Below are 16,400 nucleotides of genomic sequence, written 5' to 3'. Positions count from 1 at the left end.
GAATCTATTTATATGTCATATATCTAGAAGTTTACTTGAAATTAAAATTACGTACATTTCATAGTTGTACACTATAATGTTGCAAACTTAAGCAAATACTTTGGATTATTTATGGAAGTTATCCTAGTTAAGTGTTTTAATAAATATAACCAACATACATTTTCAAACGTCTTTTACATTCACTTAATCAGTCTGAACCCTGCGTCACCAGCAAACCATATTTTAATGGAGGTGCTAATTGATTCAGGCCAATTTGAAAGATGAAAATATACAGCTCTTCTATTCCACGAGCATGAAAGCCTCCTACGGCTGTGGAAACTTCAACATAAGAAGGTGTCACAAATATAACTCTTCTAAATGATAACTATTAACCAAAATATAAAAAACAAAAATTGTTAGAAGAGAAAAAAAAATCCAAAAAAGTTATTTTCATATCCTATTCCATTTTAACTATCTATAAATTAATATAATAATATTTATAAAAAAAAATATATATTTAATTTAAATTAAATAATCTGTTTTGGAATTAATTATAATATTTCAAAAATAACTTTTGATGTTGAAATGTTAATACAGTGTACTTGGTTGCCAAAGTACCAAGTGCTCGTGGAGTATGATCGAGTAAGAGAGGAAGTATGGTGACAATAAACCTTTACTTAATAGGATTCATCTGTAAATCTCCGTTACGGAATTATAAAATTTATTGAATATATTATTTATAATGCGATTATAATTACTCTACGTGGTTGCAGTGGATTATAAGTACTAGAATTAATGGTCACCCTAGCCCACCTTTATAGTACACGCTTGATGCATACAGCTTATTAAATTTGCAATTTTTAAATCCATATTCATTCCACAACTGTAATCTTTCCATCGACTTTACTAGTAACATACAGCGATGTATTTATACTCTGTATCAACTCCTGACTAACCTTTTTTTCAACAGTTAACTGTCATTTTCGTGAAGCTATTTGAAAAGACCGCTGACTAATGTCTTCCTATTTCAAACGTTAGAACACTAACAAATAAAAATTTTTTTTTTAATTAATCACGATTTCGTATATATTGTAAACCAAAATTATCATCACTTATATGTATGTACAGTATGTTATATGAGCCTTATTTCCCGTACTTTGAAATAAGTACAAACTTTGATTGATCCGCAGTCCAACCTGAAGCGACCGCGACTGTTCGTTAAAGCGTTATATAGCGCATACGGATTATACGCGGAACTTTTTACGTACAGTAATGAAGTACGTCTAGTGGGCGAGCTTACTATTTGTACGAAGATTTCAATGTATACGAATAATTATTAAATTTATCGGGAAATTATTTCAATTTTTTAACTAAAATATGATACAAGCTTGTTTGTCAATTCTTATTAAAGCTTCGTTTACTTAAACAAAAATAGATTTTTGTGAGGCTATAAACATATATGAGAAAACATAATATAAATATAATTTTTTTTTTATCAGATAAAATATAACAAAACAATATTATCAAAATACTAATCACGTCCGAAATCCGACAATCTAATAATTAATTATTCTTATTATAACATATCGAAAATACCTACTGATAAAAAGAAAATATAAAAAAAAAAACTATTTACTATTCACAAATAAAAGTACGAGATTTAAAATATAAGATTGTAATTTTATATGTTTTTAGGAATAACATAGTATTGTTATAATAGCAGAATTACACACACCACACACGCACACGCACACTCACACACACACAAACACACACACACACACACACACACACACGCACACGCACACTCACACACACGCACATACATATGTTAATGCATTATGTTTTTTGTTAAAGCATCAATCAAAGCATTTAATAAAACTCCACTATTTAAAGCATTTATGGCACAATTATTCAAATGCATAATCAAATGGCACGTTAAAAAACATGTATTAAAAAAACTGCTTCAACTTTCACTTATAGTTATATTCAAAATTTATCCAATGTTCTACATCGTAGAAAAACCACTTAGGAATTTCTCATCAAGGATATTGTAAAGCCTTTCATATAGCGAAGTAGAGCAAGCAGGTCAGACTAAGGCTTTCATTGGAACTCTTTGGTCTAAAACTCATTAATATATTATTACTAAATCTACTTTATATTTCATTCTATATTATCTGTGTTATGAACATTGTATTATAGAATTGAGGTATTAAATAGTGTCTCTGTAATATCGCTCATACAAGTTTCGTTTTGAACATTTATATGTACTACTTCACTATTTATTTCTGTAATAACAATTAAATTAACAATTATTCATTATTTTTGTATACACATGTGAATTGATTTGATAACATTGTATGGGATGTTAGAAGAAAAACCGAATGCGGTCTACCACGTCCTTTATGAAATATAACAAATATGTATTGTTAAATTTATTATATTTAGTGACTAAACATTTCAATGTATAGATTAACAAAACACGTACAAAATTAAAATATTCTTTTGTGTAATTAAGACTGCATTACATATTCTATGACATGATTTCCTCTCAACATGTTAAGATAAGAAAAGGAAAATATTCACTTCTTTTAGTCAAACCACAACGGATTACTTGTATACTATAATGAGATCACATTTCAGGTATCACAAGTGGATTTAAATTCGCATTGAAAACCATTTATCTCACTTAACATTCACATATAAAACATTTATTAACACAATATTTTTAATTACACCACTGTTTAAAGCCGGCTCCTTATCGCAAGCCGCGAAAACATATTAAATTTTATTATATAAATAGCAGGACATTATATTTGGTATATGTCAGTAAGTCGGCATATGTTGTTTCAATTAACATGAATTAACGATTGATAGAACAGGCCCGTCGAGACCAGAGCAATAAATTGCCCTATTGAATAGATAAAGATTAAGATAACGTAATGAAATCTACCGACGCAATATATTTCGCAACATACGTTATAAATTATGCATTTTTTTTTATTAAATACATATGTATTTTTTTATGTTTGTACGTCAATATGTTTTTTCCAACTTACAGGATATTACCAGCCGGCTGGGCCCTTGATAAAGGAGACGAGCGCGGACGCGGAACGAGCGCTAGCTAGATACCATCCTCCGCCTCACTACCATCCACCGCCTGTGAGTGTTATACCTATATATAAATATCTTAACATCAATCCTCACTACGGAAGTAACTTGTCACTTAAGATTTGAAATCTTTTAGATAAGGCTAGCGTCAGTGAACTTACGTTTTACGTCAGATTACTATAAATATTCGCAAATAGAAAATGATAACATATAATTTTCTTTCATAATCGAAATAATTTTACAGAACAAAACAGTGTCATGATAGTTATAATCATAATATTATGTGGGCTAATGTCATAATTCCTACTTGTACAAGTTGTGTTGTGTTGTTACAAGGTATTGTTACTGCATTTATAATATATAGGTATAATAATTATTCTAATAGTGATATTTAACTGTCAGGTACTACAACAATATGGTCCATACTACCCGGCTGAACTTTGTTATGGAAGGTACTACCGACCCCCAGGACCATATCACATGCCCCCACAGCCGGATGCACCGGTAAAGTATACTATATTAAATATTGTAACATATATAATGTACAGAATAACTTTATATAACCGAATTGTAAACGTCTCTCATCAGTGAATTAACATCGTGCGAGTGTCAGCTATTTCCGTTTAAAGTAACAATATCTGCATTGCTGTGTTTCGGTTTGTAGAACAAGACGGCCTTTTGAACTGGCAAACTGCAACATAGCTACGTTCGTTCAAACCGTATCAAGCAAATTCTTAATCCTACAAATGTTTACCTTTGTTACTAGCTAAAATAATCTTCTTAATTGATCAAAACGTTATAACTCAGGAAACTTGCTCTTATTAGTAGATAAATGTACCATCCAGCTTCTAATATGTCTTGCCGTAACTTCACTAAGACTTTCAAAGTTTCGCATAGTTTGAATACACTTGGAAGATATGCATATTATACACTGGATTGAATTAACTCGTATATTTGCAAATTAAAAAGAAATCGTAGTTTGAAATAGTCAATGTTATATTGAATTGAATTTATATCAATTTATATGTCAGTGTACACGTTAAATCCAAATGGCTATTCTTGATACTTATAAAAAGCCACTTGGCAGTATTTCAACATTATACAAAGTATTTTTAATGTAAGAGTATACGTATTTTATTTTAGATGGTGGGAGTAAGTGAGCCGTATCCTCCCCCTCAATACTACGGCCCGACACCATGCTACCCCCACTCACCACAAAGAATACCATACGTAGGTAAGTACCACAGAAATATTAAAAAATTAGACGGTCTCAAAACCCACCAATACCTTCCGTAGCCACATTTTCTCTAACTCCCGCTTCTCTGTATCAAATGTAGCTTAATTGCAAAACTTTATATGCAATTATCTATTAAATTAATTACAATAAAGTTTAATCCCCCTCTAGCTAGTTGCTATTCTGTTTCGACTTTCATCCTCTATGAATAGTATGAAACAAAATCATTATGGATATCTCACAAAAAAAAATTGTATAGAAAGATAAATTTGTTCTTATATCAACTCAGAATACCGAGGATGCCCGTGCCCATTAAACGCGTGTCCAAAAAACGTCCTTATTGGGCCCGCTACTGGTAAAGGCCCCACCGGTGGCGGCCCAGCGGACGTTCCCTCGGCCTTAGCGCCGCCCGGGGCCGCCTTCAGACAGAAGGTGCGGGTCGCGCTCGACTCTAACGCAGATACTCACGGAAGCGGAAAGGTAAGGACACACACACATAAAAATATAAAAGAAGGACACCATCAGCAGAAAAGATATCATATATATTTTTTATAAATTATTATAGGATCCTCCAATAGAACCGGAGCCACCAGAGCCTCCAACCGCAGCAGACGCCCCTCATCCATGTCCTCTGCCAGCTATTGGTGGTGCATCACCAAAGCGTGAGATGTTTGACGTTCGAGATAACCCTCGCCTGAACGCTGATATCCCGGGACCAACAGAGGCTATTGGACCCCCCTCCCCTGCAAGAGGAGTCTGTGCTCCACAACCACCGCTAAGTGCCCCAAGACGGGCTCGACTTGGCAAAGCCATGGCCAGACGGTCATTAGCTGGTGACGACACGGCACTTCTCATATCAACACCACAACCGATAGTTGATAATCACAATGAGGCAGATGATGACGTTCTCGCCATATCACCGCCCACGTGTGCTCCCATCGATTTATCGTCCTCTGATGAACGATCAACACCATTAGTGGACGTCAAAAAAGAGAATGAGGGACCCACTTACGCAACGTCAAGAAAGACTGATGCGCAAGCTCTTAGGGAACATAATTGTACAACCGCCTTACAGACCTCAGATGTCGCGGATCCTGCTAAAGCGGTCAAGCGGAGATATTCCAAATCTAAGCTTGAAATAGAAATGAAAGATGTTCAACTCGAGGACGCATGTAAAACAAATGGCATCGGGGAACATGTTAAACTGCAGAAACGAAGGAAGGTTTCTGGCGAACTGTCACATATACCGCGTACAGAAACAATTACTAAGGAACCAAAAAAGAAACCTACGCAGAAAAGGACAACAAAAACTTCAATCAGTGATAAGAAAGGACATAAAAGGAAATCAAGTACTGTCGTAGAGGAACCCAAACCTAAGACCATGTTACTTGACATCATTACCAATGAAGATCCTCGTCTGACAAATGTTGCTGCTGTTTCAGAGGATACTATGAGTATGAAACCCAAAACTAAAAGCGCACTTCTGCTAGATAATTTAATAAAGAAAAATAGCGTAGACAGGCCTGAAGCTAAAGGATATAATCCTGATACGAAACTAAACCCAGCGGAACTCTTTTTACCACCGAGCGAAAATGTCACTCAAAACAGTGCGAAGAAAACTTTAAATATTAATAATAACATAGTAGATACAAATTCCCCCATAAACGGGGTGCGATCAAAAACTATTGCGGCTGTGAGTCAGCTTATTGAAAAGAAGCTGGCATATAAGAATGCTTGCAAAGTAGACAAAGTAGATTCCAAGGTTACTCACAGCCTTAAATCAGTATTATCTTCACCCACCGAAGCTCTGGATGACAAAGAGGATATAAAACAAGGAGTTTTACTAAACGGTGAAATAAATATTGACAAAAAAGTCTGCCTTGAAAGTGATATAGGAAAAATTGCAGATATCAAAGAAAAATGTGAATACAAAGACATAAAAAATACAATGAATATTGAAAACAATATTTTGCCAAATGAAAAGTCAACGAAAGTAAACCTTAAGGCCTGTCCAAACAAAACTAAAGAAACCAATAACATCGATCATGTCGAAGAATCTCAAAAGACAGAAAAAGCTTTAAAAGGCGAAGTAACTAATTCGTGTAAAGCTAAACACGTCGAAAAATTAGTGAAGCTGCTGGCTTCGAAAAAGCAAGCCTCGAAATTATCTGAATCGGAAGCAGTAATAGAAGACGAAGCGGATGTAGACAGCAATCAAGATATAGATAGAGATAAGAGTACAAAACGATGTAAACTAGTCGGGGAAAAGGTAAATGGAGAGAAATGTAAGACAGAGAAAGTTGCGAAGCTGCTCGTGTCCAAAAAGACAGTTATAAAGACTGATGAAGCATCGTTAGTCGTGGAAGACGCTTGTTCATCACCAGTGACGAATACAAGGAAGACTAGAAGAAGACGTAGCGGAGGAAGAAGGATGAGACGAGCTGTAGCTCCTCTAGCCCCACCAGACTTACAACCAAAAGCCACGCCACGATGGAGCAATGGATGGAACTGGGACGGCGAACACTATTTATCAAAAGTCTACCTCAATGTAAGTTTCAAATACAACTGTAAAACAAAGATTAGTTTAAATTTGATTGATAGATATAAAATACGCTTGAATAAATGAACGTGAGGTGTCTAAAGAAATATTTCTCTTGTCAAGAACCGTATTAAATGTAAATCATTACAAGACCCAATACAATTTACATTACGACATGAAACCAATGTTAAGACGCGTTTGCCAACATCGCTCAATAACTTAACACGCATATAAAAGATTTCTAATACTTTAAGAACCTTCAAAAAAAATTTAAACCGTGTGACGAATCTATAACAAGCGCATTAGATTTACGGTTGCTAAAAAGTAATTAAAACGTCCGTGTCGGGTAAATTGTAAATAATAAAATACCCGAGTGAAATCCTAGAAAGAGTTTTTATATGTGTATTTATATTAATTTTAAAGAACGACTCGCGCCTTGACCGCACTGCTCGTTGCTGGGCTCGTATGACGCACGCGAGCGGGGATCGCGTCTCGCGAGGAGATTGCGTCTTACTCAGAGCATCCCAGGCCAGGGCTCAACCATTTGTGGCCAGGATCGCCAGCCTGTGGGAGAATCCTGATGACGGTTGGTTGAAATTATATATTTATGAGTATATTTTAGTTAAATTATTGTCTTCTTATCAATGTACTTGTATTGCTGCAAAATTGAGATGTTTCTGTTGTTATGCCCCTGTCAGTCCAAGAAACATGTAAAAATAAACGGAGCCCATACTAAACCCGTCGTTGTAGGGTTTTTATTTTTAATATCCGTTTATTTTCCGATAAATATATTAGCCTATATGTATTGGTGTGCAGGTGAGATGATGGTGTCCCTCGTATGGTACTATCGTCCGGAACATACCGAACGCGGTCGTCAGTCAACAGACGCTCCCGACGAAGTGTTCGCTTCCAGACATCGAGACGCTAACTCTGTCGCCTGTATAGAAGACAAGTGCTACGTACTCACGTTCAATGAGTACTGTAGGTGGGTACATGACTTACTTACATTCAGAAATCTTAGTCATGCTGAAGAATTTAGTTTGAATGTCGAACTACCTTCCGGATACATAGTGGCCGAACTATGTATTTGGAAGGTACTATTAATGACCGAATCAAAATTTAAAGGTAGTTATAGTTTCGAACGAACATAACGACGATTTTTTATGATATCTTAAATGTTTTTGATCCATAGATTTTCTAGACTATTTATGATCATTTAGAATAAATTTGAAAGAGTGAATATGAAATGAATATAGGAAGTTTTGTTTTCAGTTCTTCAAACCTAAAGAGTAATTAAGTGTTATATTTGTTAAGAATAAAATTGTAATGGACAATAATTGCAGATACAAGAAGCGCCTGAAGGCGTTGGAAGAGGGCGTCGTGATCACTCCATCAATAGTACCGTCGTTGCCAGCCAGCGAAGTGACGCCGGCTCTAGCTCCAAACGATACAAAACTTCCGCCTTCCGTATCACCAGAGTTAGTGCTGTTCTGCCGAAAAATATATGATTTCAGGTCCAAAAAAATTCATGTACCCAACAAATGAGCAAAAAATCAATGATCGAATCCATGTTTTGGAACTCGGACCTCGGTTACAGCAGAGTCTGGTGAATAAAGGTCTTCTAGGAACGGAAGGACTGTATTTATCGGTAGTGTCACATTGAAACTTATAATAGTACAAACACCGACAACCTTAGGTCGTATCCTTTATTGGACATTCGCCAATCGGTTTTGTTGCTTCTACTGTGACTTTGTATTTCGTGTAATTTAATTTGTATTTCATATAATTTGCGATCTTTCGTAACGACGGATGCTAATAAAATTTTTAGAAATGGATGCCTTTTTATAAATTATAAGTAGTTGTAAGTGAACGCATAATTGTTAATAGCGGTATGTTTATTTCTGCTTCGGGATTGATTATATATTGTGTATCTTCTGTAGATGCGATGTGTGCGCTAGTTGACCCTCCCCCGTGTGTCGGTCGTTTAAGTTTTGTTTGGCTAAACTGAAAGGCATTTATATAATTAAAATTCATTTTAATTTACTGTTACATTGTTATATACGTAGAGTCTATAATAGAGTATTGTTTTAATACATGATACTACACGGCGAGTGAGTGCTGTTTTACTGCGGTTATGTGATTTGCTTACGTAGTTTCTATTTACCTTACGATAACTGTTAGTGATCAGAATTAAATTCTAAATTCTAACTGAACAATGCTGTTTTGGGACGAGTCCGTGGGCTAGTTCTTGTTACGTATAGTTACCTAGGCGTTTTGTGTACCAGTGTTTTTTCCATCACAGATTGAATCGGCTTAAATTCTTATAGGTGTGTGTAATTTGTAATTATGTATAACGATCGAGTCTCATATTGACAAATAATATGTGGTTATTTATTGACAGTGGCCCCGGGTATTTATTTACAATAAATAAGTTTTATGTTCCTTGGAAACAAATTTCTCCTCATGCCTTGGAGGGATTAATATTACAATGGTCAATGTGGAAAGGCTGTTCCTCTATAATTCTGTTTAATGTTGTCTATAAAGACTGATTGCGCTAGGGCGATGCACACTTTTTTGGCAAAAAAAAAATACAAAACAATCAATTACATTTTTAAATAAAAACAAAACCTATGACACTATTTATTCCCTTATACAAAATGTGTCAGCCAATATTTTACACTTTAAAAAAATAACAAGTGGGAACATTGTAACATATTTTTAAATATAAAAATTAGTGCATAGATGTAAAACAAAAAGTGTGTTGGACGGAAAGAGATATATTGTATGAGTATTGTAGTGAAATCTCTTTATCATTAGAGTTTGTCCTGTTACAACGCGTCTCGACTTGCAAAAGCTATCTTGTATTCGTGTGATAAGGTTCATTTTACAATGGCCCGTTATGAATTTTTTAATTTGTGTTGTAGATTCGCATTGGGTCCATAATTTTCATGTAGTGCGGAGTATAGAATATATTTAATGTTATAATTCCTTTATGGAATAATGTAAAGGGCATTTACAAGTAATCAGTTTCTGTAGCATTCTTAGTTTCTTACAATGTATCTCTTGAGATGTTTTCCGTTGTTGGCTGTCTTTTATTTACCTCTTTTATTGTAAATATTCTTCTTTAAGTTGTATTATTTCTAAACTTATTTATCTCTCCAGTGAGATCATTTATTTATTGAAAATCATGAATTTAATTTATTTTACCAAATGAAGTTTTTTGCTTGCAAATCTTTTTGGTTTTAAAAATATAAGTTATGTATGTACACAGAACTGTCAAGGGAATTATTATTGTTTTTCATAATATTCTATATGATTTCTGAATAAAATGTATAAAAGTTATATATGAGGAGGAAGTTAAGGAACTTCAAAACTTTCTAATGTAATTCCCTTGAAGAGTTTTTGTATTATTTTTTAAACGTAACTCTATTTTGCTAAAAACTAATAATATGTACACAGCATCACAATCTCACTGGTGTCTATTCCAAAGCTTAAGTAACCTATTATTTCTTATTCTTTGCTTGATGCCAAAAAATTAGCTGCAAAAGTTCTATTATTCAGTAATTAATACAATTCTCTTTTCTATTTAGGTTAAAAATGTCTGTGAAATACGAATGTGAATTGTAAAAAAAAACCTCTGACAATATTTCAGAAAATATAACATTTTATTGACAATAATGGATATTTATAATACAACAAAATATATAAACAGTCCGATGACAGCTATGAATCGTTTAGAAACCTCCACAGCGAGCCGTTCGTATTTCACTCACATTGTTACTCATTACTAATTAATTATAGATTTAATGAGTAAATTCCATAATAAGATTATTACTATAAGTGAGCTCCCCCTTGCTTGTAGATGGAATGTTTTAAAGAATGTTACCTGGATTCCACAGTTGCAACCTTCTTATAGTCAATGATATTTTTAGAATTAGGTTTACTAATAAGAAAAAAAATACTTTGTTTTTATTATTTATTTGTTTCAATGGAAATTATATAGGTATATTTTATTATTGTAACCTACATAGTTACGTTGGCTGTAATTTAATATTGATGTAAAAGTAATATATGTATTTTTATTTCATTCTATGTGTTTTATTTAAACGAATTCCAAGTCTCGGTTTGTTTTAATGAATTTAATCTGACATTGACATTTTGTAGGAATTTGATTTCAAAATGAAGATCCGAAGAAGCTATTAGGTTTTTTATACTCTATAGAATGGATTTACAAATGAAGATATTTATCTTTAAATATAATTATATAGTTTTCTTTATATGCATATATATCTTCGCAAATTTACGATCAAGAATACTGTCTTTCATTCAATGTAGATGGATTCTAACTACCAAATAGGTATTTTCAATTGTTAAATTTGTCATGCTGGTGTTGTCAGCTACATTTACAGTGCAAATATAGTTACACTAAATATTTACTACCAATGCTAAAGTCGAATGAAGTTTTTTTTTATTTTTGAAATACATGCCTAAACGGTTTTACAAGCCCAACATTTTTCATGGCTCTACGAGTTGAACCTGAATTACTCGTGTCAGACTTAATATCAAGGCTTCGATGTTCAAGTCTATAAGACGTTGCGTTACCTCCATAACACTATGAGAATGACTACTCACTTGAAGCTAATTTACCATTTCCTCCACGATAGATTTCCTAAATTGCGTAGTAATGTCCTAAATCCTGTAGTATCGTTAATTTGAAGTCATATTAATATTTGCTTAAAAGATAGTTATTCTTATATTGTTGCGTAACGTGCGGTGACGGGGATAAGCCTTAAAAAGCTTTATAAAATACGTAACATAAATTGAACACCTTTTGTACAACCTCATAGTACCTAATTCAATTTCAAAAATTCCTCACCTCATCCATCGTTGTGCCAAAATTATGTTATATAATAAATACCAAAAATCCATACATGTATAAACATTTATTAAACACAATGTCACAGTTAACAGTCTCTGTTTACATAACATACTGTAAATACCATTATAATATACTTTAACTAGCAACTACCTACAGTCCCAAAAGAATCTAAGACTTGCGCTATGACAAAAACCAACTTTACATAAAATACAATCAAGACTACATATTTCCTGGACCATTTATAACATATCTTATTGGAAAACATTTATTTCTCACAATTATATATATATGCACTCTACTGATCAGACAATTAGATTTTTGTTGTAATCGTCACTATTCTTGTGTTCTCTACTTTCAAAATGGCGATAGATATTGCGATGGTGGTTGTTAATAAAGGCCGTAAATAAGTAGATTGCTTGACAATTTAAATAGATCGCCTTTTTTTATTATATTCAAAATACACAACCATGCTTAAATCAATCTGAGCAACATGGATTTTACTACATATATTAACTGAACAACCAATAGAAAAGCATATATATACGGTCGAATCGAGAAGACTCCTCCTTTTTGAAGTTGGTTAAGATATAAAGTAGCGTTTTGATTGGCCTTTATTATCAAAAAGACATACAAACATACCATTACAGGTTCAAACGTGATCCAAACATTACACCACAATAATTTGGAATGACCTTTACATTCTTAAATTATGTGTGAAATAAATTTATCTCAAACAATCTTATTGTCAGACAAATATGAATTTAGATATTAGGTTGGTATTTGAGATAGTTTTAATTGGATTAATATTAAGTAGAATGCTATTACAGATAAAATATAAATACGTGTGACTTGAATTTTTTTTTAATTTTATCATACCATATTTTGGTAAAATTAGACGAAAATGATAAATATTAAAAAAAATTGTATGAAAATCTATAATATGCAGAATTTAGACGGATGCCAATAAATACATTAAGGTAATAAACATAACTAAATGACGAATACCAATATATTTTATGACAGAACATAATAGGCACAAGTATTTTAAAGTACCTTAACACTAACTATTATCATAAAATAAACAGATTTTATTAATATAACATACATTTATAGTACATATTACATTAAGCAAAAGCTTATATCCAAGTAATGATTGCTGACAAGAAAAATACTAGCCGCACATAATAAGATAATATACTTCTAACAAAAAAATATTTTAAAAATCAATGTTTCTTTATCATACTTACCATTTATATACACATATATATAAATATATATCCATATATATAGGTAAATATATATTATGTAGATTTTTCATGTGTTTAAAAATACTACTACAGGTATATTTTGTTCATAAAAAAAGCATTCACACAAAATATTAATTTGACATCTGGTTTTTTTTATTTAATTTAATTTAAAATTACACTAAGGGGCTATTGAAATTTTTTTTAAGGTGTTCCTGTGTGTAAAAACTTCCTAAATTACTGCTTCCTTTTAGCTACATGTCAACAATCATTAAAGAGTAACAATTAAATACATTTTACAACATGGAAACTGGTTCACAAAGCACAAACATATTAACTACACAGTTACTGCTAAGTCTGTAACAGTTGCATCTCAAAAGTTACAGCAACTATTTGTTTTGCGGGCCGTCTTGTAAAATGCCTTACTGTGCATGGAGAGATCGTCAGATTTAGCTACTAAATCATCCAGTTTTTCTCCTCTCTCTAAAACAGCTTTAATTGTATCATGAAGAATGATTTTTGTCTCATCCAAATCATTCTGTATTTTCGTCAGAGCATCAGCTTCCCTTGGATTTTGATATTTTGCTAAATATTGTGGTAAAACTGGAAAATCTACTGTAGTTTCATTTGCCGTAGCCCATGTATCAACTGGCACTTTAGCGGAGAATTCATCAAGTAATTTTGTGATTAAAGTGTGAGCAACCCTGTTTGGATACTCGTGATCGGATATGAGTATTCCTGCTAAGTTGTCAGCTCTGACATACACTTGCACCATATACTCACCTTCTTTTACTGACTGTCTAGAAGCAGGCTGTGTCCTTTCAACCATAGTTTTGCTGACAAAACTCATAAACTCTTGGACGGAGGTCCTTTGGAAGAAACTAAAACTTTGTAGGTCGTATGCTGCCTTAAGAGTTGTCGCACTATTCACCCCCTTGTATAGGATCGCTAAAGAATATACTCTCACCATGATTTTTGTTAATGTATGTGAATTTATAGCTCTAAAACAATATACAACAACAGTTAATATATTTTTTTGTTCTCAGAAGCAATCTTGAAAATAATATTAAAATCTTACATGAAATCTTTCGGATAATATAATATAAATACGAATCAGCAGGATTAATAAAATAACATGTATATAATGTTATAAATTCAGTATAGTTAGCTAACTATATAATACTAAATATGAAATTAAGTTATGTTTTATACATTCCAAAATTCGAGTCAATAAATTTTTGCTACAATGCGACGTAATTTGACAATCATAGTACTGACTATTGACAGCCATTCACCATTGTCAGAAAATTAATACCATTCTAATATAGAGAAAAAATAAAAGTACAAAAAATTAGATTACTTAAAATTATAAAATAATAATTTTATCAAACATTGAAGGCTTTTTTCTTTATATGATTATGCAGTGAATATTACATATTGTTGATTTTCAAAAGTTCGACTTAAATAAGAATTGCCATATTGCTACAAACTACCTACTTGTACTTACTACTCTACTCTGTGGTAGATAGAAATGTCTTGAGCTGACTTCCAAAATAATGACTGCATTTGCCAACAAAATCATAAACAATAATACATGTTAAGAATTTAATAGTGATTTATTTAATAAAATGTCTGAAAGTACAGAAAAAATAGAAAGTGCATGTGATGCGCGCCGCAAAATTTTAAATATAGCGGTGTCTACAATTCTCCTAGAAACAGGCTTCAATGCTAGTGATAAAATGGCTTTAGAAACTTTAACTGAAATCATTCAATGTTGTAAGTCTAATGAAAATTTAAAAATATAAATATCCTGCTTTTCATCCAAAGCTCATAGTTTAACACATTTAATACTTTTTCTAAACATGATAAATTATAGTTTTGGCAGAGGTTGGAAATTCAGCAAAAGGATATTGCGAATTATCAGGACGTGTTGAACCTGTGCTGGGAGATGTTAAGATGGCACTCGTAAATATGGGTGTGTAAAGTAATATTCTTAATTAAAGTGTATAATGTTAATCTATCAAATATTTTATTGAGACACGAATATGATTTTGTACAAAAATTTCAGGCATAAGTATTCAAGGTATAGAACAATATGCAGCTCGTCCAAACAGGCATGTAATTCAGGCACCACAACAGGCATTTGTTCCACGAACACCAGCTATGCTCTCGGCTGGATCCAAAGCAAAACCCGCTCCACACATACCATTTCACTTGCCACCCTTACCAGATCCACATGCGTATATTAGAACACCTGTAAGCATTTATACAGCTATTTGTTACATTTACACACACTTTAGGTTTTTAGACATTCGCCTCAATATTGTATTGTCACACCACATAGTCTTCCGAGTTTCATACATTTTCACACATAAATGTAGGTTTATGAATGGTAATTTGTAAACACTGCATATAGAGTGACTTCAAACGTGTGATAAGTGTCTATTCCTTATACACAATCATATTAAAAGCAATAGATCAGAGATATATTTTGAAATAATTTTGTTATTACATTTAATTTCTTTTACTGTTGTTTCATATCCTATTAAAGTTATTCAAGCAATAAAATGTGTATAATATGTATGATTTATATTTTAAAATTTTATTTTTTATTATTATTATTATTTTTATTTTGTAACACATGATTTCAGACTCACAAGCAACCAGTAACAGAATATGAGGCTATTAGAGAAAAAGCTGCAAATCAGAAAAAAGATATTGAGAAAGCATTAACTAAATTCCTAGCGAAAACAAGCGAAACACACAACCTCTTCAACACTGAAGATAATCAAGTTTTTCCATGTAAGTTACTTTTAAATTACTTCTTATAACTTAATAGTAAGTAAAAGTTAAATATGCATTGAAAGTCTAATATTACTTTATATACTCGTAAGTTATAGAAATTGAGCAGTTAACAAAATGCTTTATGATTAATAAATAAATAACATTTTTAAACCTTTACCCTATTCCAGTGATAGCATGCAAACCAACATTTCCTGCGTACTTGCCATGCCTTCTGCCGACTGACCAAGTGTTTGATTTCGATGAACTAGAATATCACTTCCAGGTGGCAAATAGAACAGAAGATATGCCAGCGGATAAGAAAGGTATTCAAAATATTTAGACTTTTAATTCCGCCAAATTATATATTAAATTAATTATTTTTTACATGAGTGTAAGATTATATGATGAAAATAATTTCAGATCAATCAGACAATGAGGGTGAAAACGGCGGTGATAATGATAACGCAAACAACTCCCAATCAGAAAATCAAGATACTCCATCGGTATCAAGTCCAGAAAGAAATAAATCTGGCGGATAAATTACTGTTAAGTTTTAATATTGTAAATAGTTTCCTAAGACTTTATAATATAAATGCAATTATTCCCTTACTATATGTATCAATACCAAAC

The 16,400-nt window shown here is 32.5% G+C and overlaps 3 protein-coding genes across 3 annotated transcripts; 2 read left to right on the top strand and 1 right to left on the bottom strand.

Moving 5' to 3' along the window:
- Positions 1-2,952: 2,952 nt before the first annotated feature.
- Positions 2,953-10,950, top strand: LOC133318746 (uncharacterized). The gene is made up of 8 exons (XM_061520834.1): positions 2,953-3,141; positions 3,493-3,594; positions 4,234-4,324; positions 4,614-4,804; positions 4,890-6,872; positions 7,287-7,449; positions 7,680-7,848; positions 8,207-10,950. The coding sequence occupies exons 1-8, from the start codon at positions 2,968-2,970 to the stop codon at positions 8,406-8,408; spliced, it is 3,075 nt and encodes a 1,024-aa protein (XP_061376818.1). The 5' UTR covers positions 2,953-2,967; the 3' UTR covers positions 8,409-10,950.
- Positions 10,951-11,787: 837 nt separating this feature from the next.
- On the bottom strand, positions 11,788-14,263 carry LOC133318761 (synaptobrevin homolog YKT6-like). The gene is made up of 2 exons (XM_061520960.1): positions 14,065-14,263; positions 11,788-13,987 (listed from the first exon to the last, which is right to left on the bottom strand). Exon 2 carries the CDS (start codon positions 13,954-13,956, stop codon positions 13,360-13,362), a length of 597 nt encoding a protein of 198 aa, XP_061376944.1. The 5' UTR covers positions 13,957-13,987; positions 14,065-14,263; the 3' UTR covers positions 11,788-13,359.
- Positions 14,264-14,524: 261 nt separating this feature from the next.
- LOC133318762 (transcription initiation factor TFIID subunit 8-like) lies at positions 14,525-16,379 on the top strand. Its single transcript, XM_061520963.1, has 6 exons — positions 14,525-14,762; positions 14,863-14,961; positions 15,055-15,242; positions 15,638-15,788; positions 15,959-16,093; positions 16,191-16,379. The coding sequence occupies exons 1-6, from the start codon at positions 14,615-14,617 to the stop codon at positions 16,307-16,309; spliced, it is 840 nt and encodes a 279-aa protein (XP_061376947.1). The 5' UTR covers positions 14,525-14,614; the 3' UTR covers positions 16,310-16,379.
- Positions 16,380-16,400: the final 21 nt, after the last annotated feature.

This window comes from Danaus plexippus, chromosome 7, assembly GCF_018135715.1.
Source record: "Danaus plexippus chromosome 7, MEX_DaPlex, whole genome shotgun sequence".
NCBI lineage: Eukaryota > Metazoa > Arthropoda > Insecta > Lepidoptera > Nymphalidae > Danaus > Danaus plexippus.
Note: the sequence above shows the minus strand (reverse complement) of the source record. Positions and strands in the feature narration are given on the sequence as shown.

Coding starts and splice junctions, on each gene's coding strand:
- LOC133318762 (XM_061520963.1), top strand. CDS start 14,615: ATGTCTGAAAGTACAGAAAAAATAGAAAGTGCATGTGATGCGCGCCGC. Junction 14,763..14,862: donor AACTGAAATCATTCAATGTT/GTAAGTCTAATG, acceptor GATAAATTATAG/TTTTGGCAGAGGTTGGAAAT. Junction 15,789..15,958: donor AGATAATCAAGTTTTTCCAT/GTAAGTTACTTT, acceptor ACCCTATTCCAG/TGATAGCATGCAAACCAACA.
- LOC133318746 (XM_061520834.1), top strand. CDS start 2,968: ATGCATTTTTTTTTATTAAATACATATGTATTTTTTTATGTTTGTACG. Junction 4,325..4,613: donor ACAAAGAATACCATACGTAG/GTAAGTACCACA, acceptor ATATCAACTCAG/AATACCGAGGATGCCCGTGC. Junction 4,805..4,889: donor ATACTCACGGAAGCGGAAAG/GTAAGGACACAC, acceptor AAATTATTATAG/GATCCTCCAATAGAACCGGA.
- LOC133318761 (XM_061520960.1), bottom strand. CDS start 13,956: ATGGTGAGAGTATATTCTTTAGCGATCCTATACAAGGGGGTGAATAGT.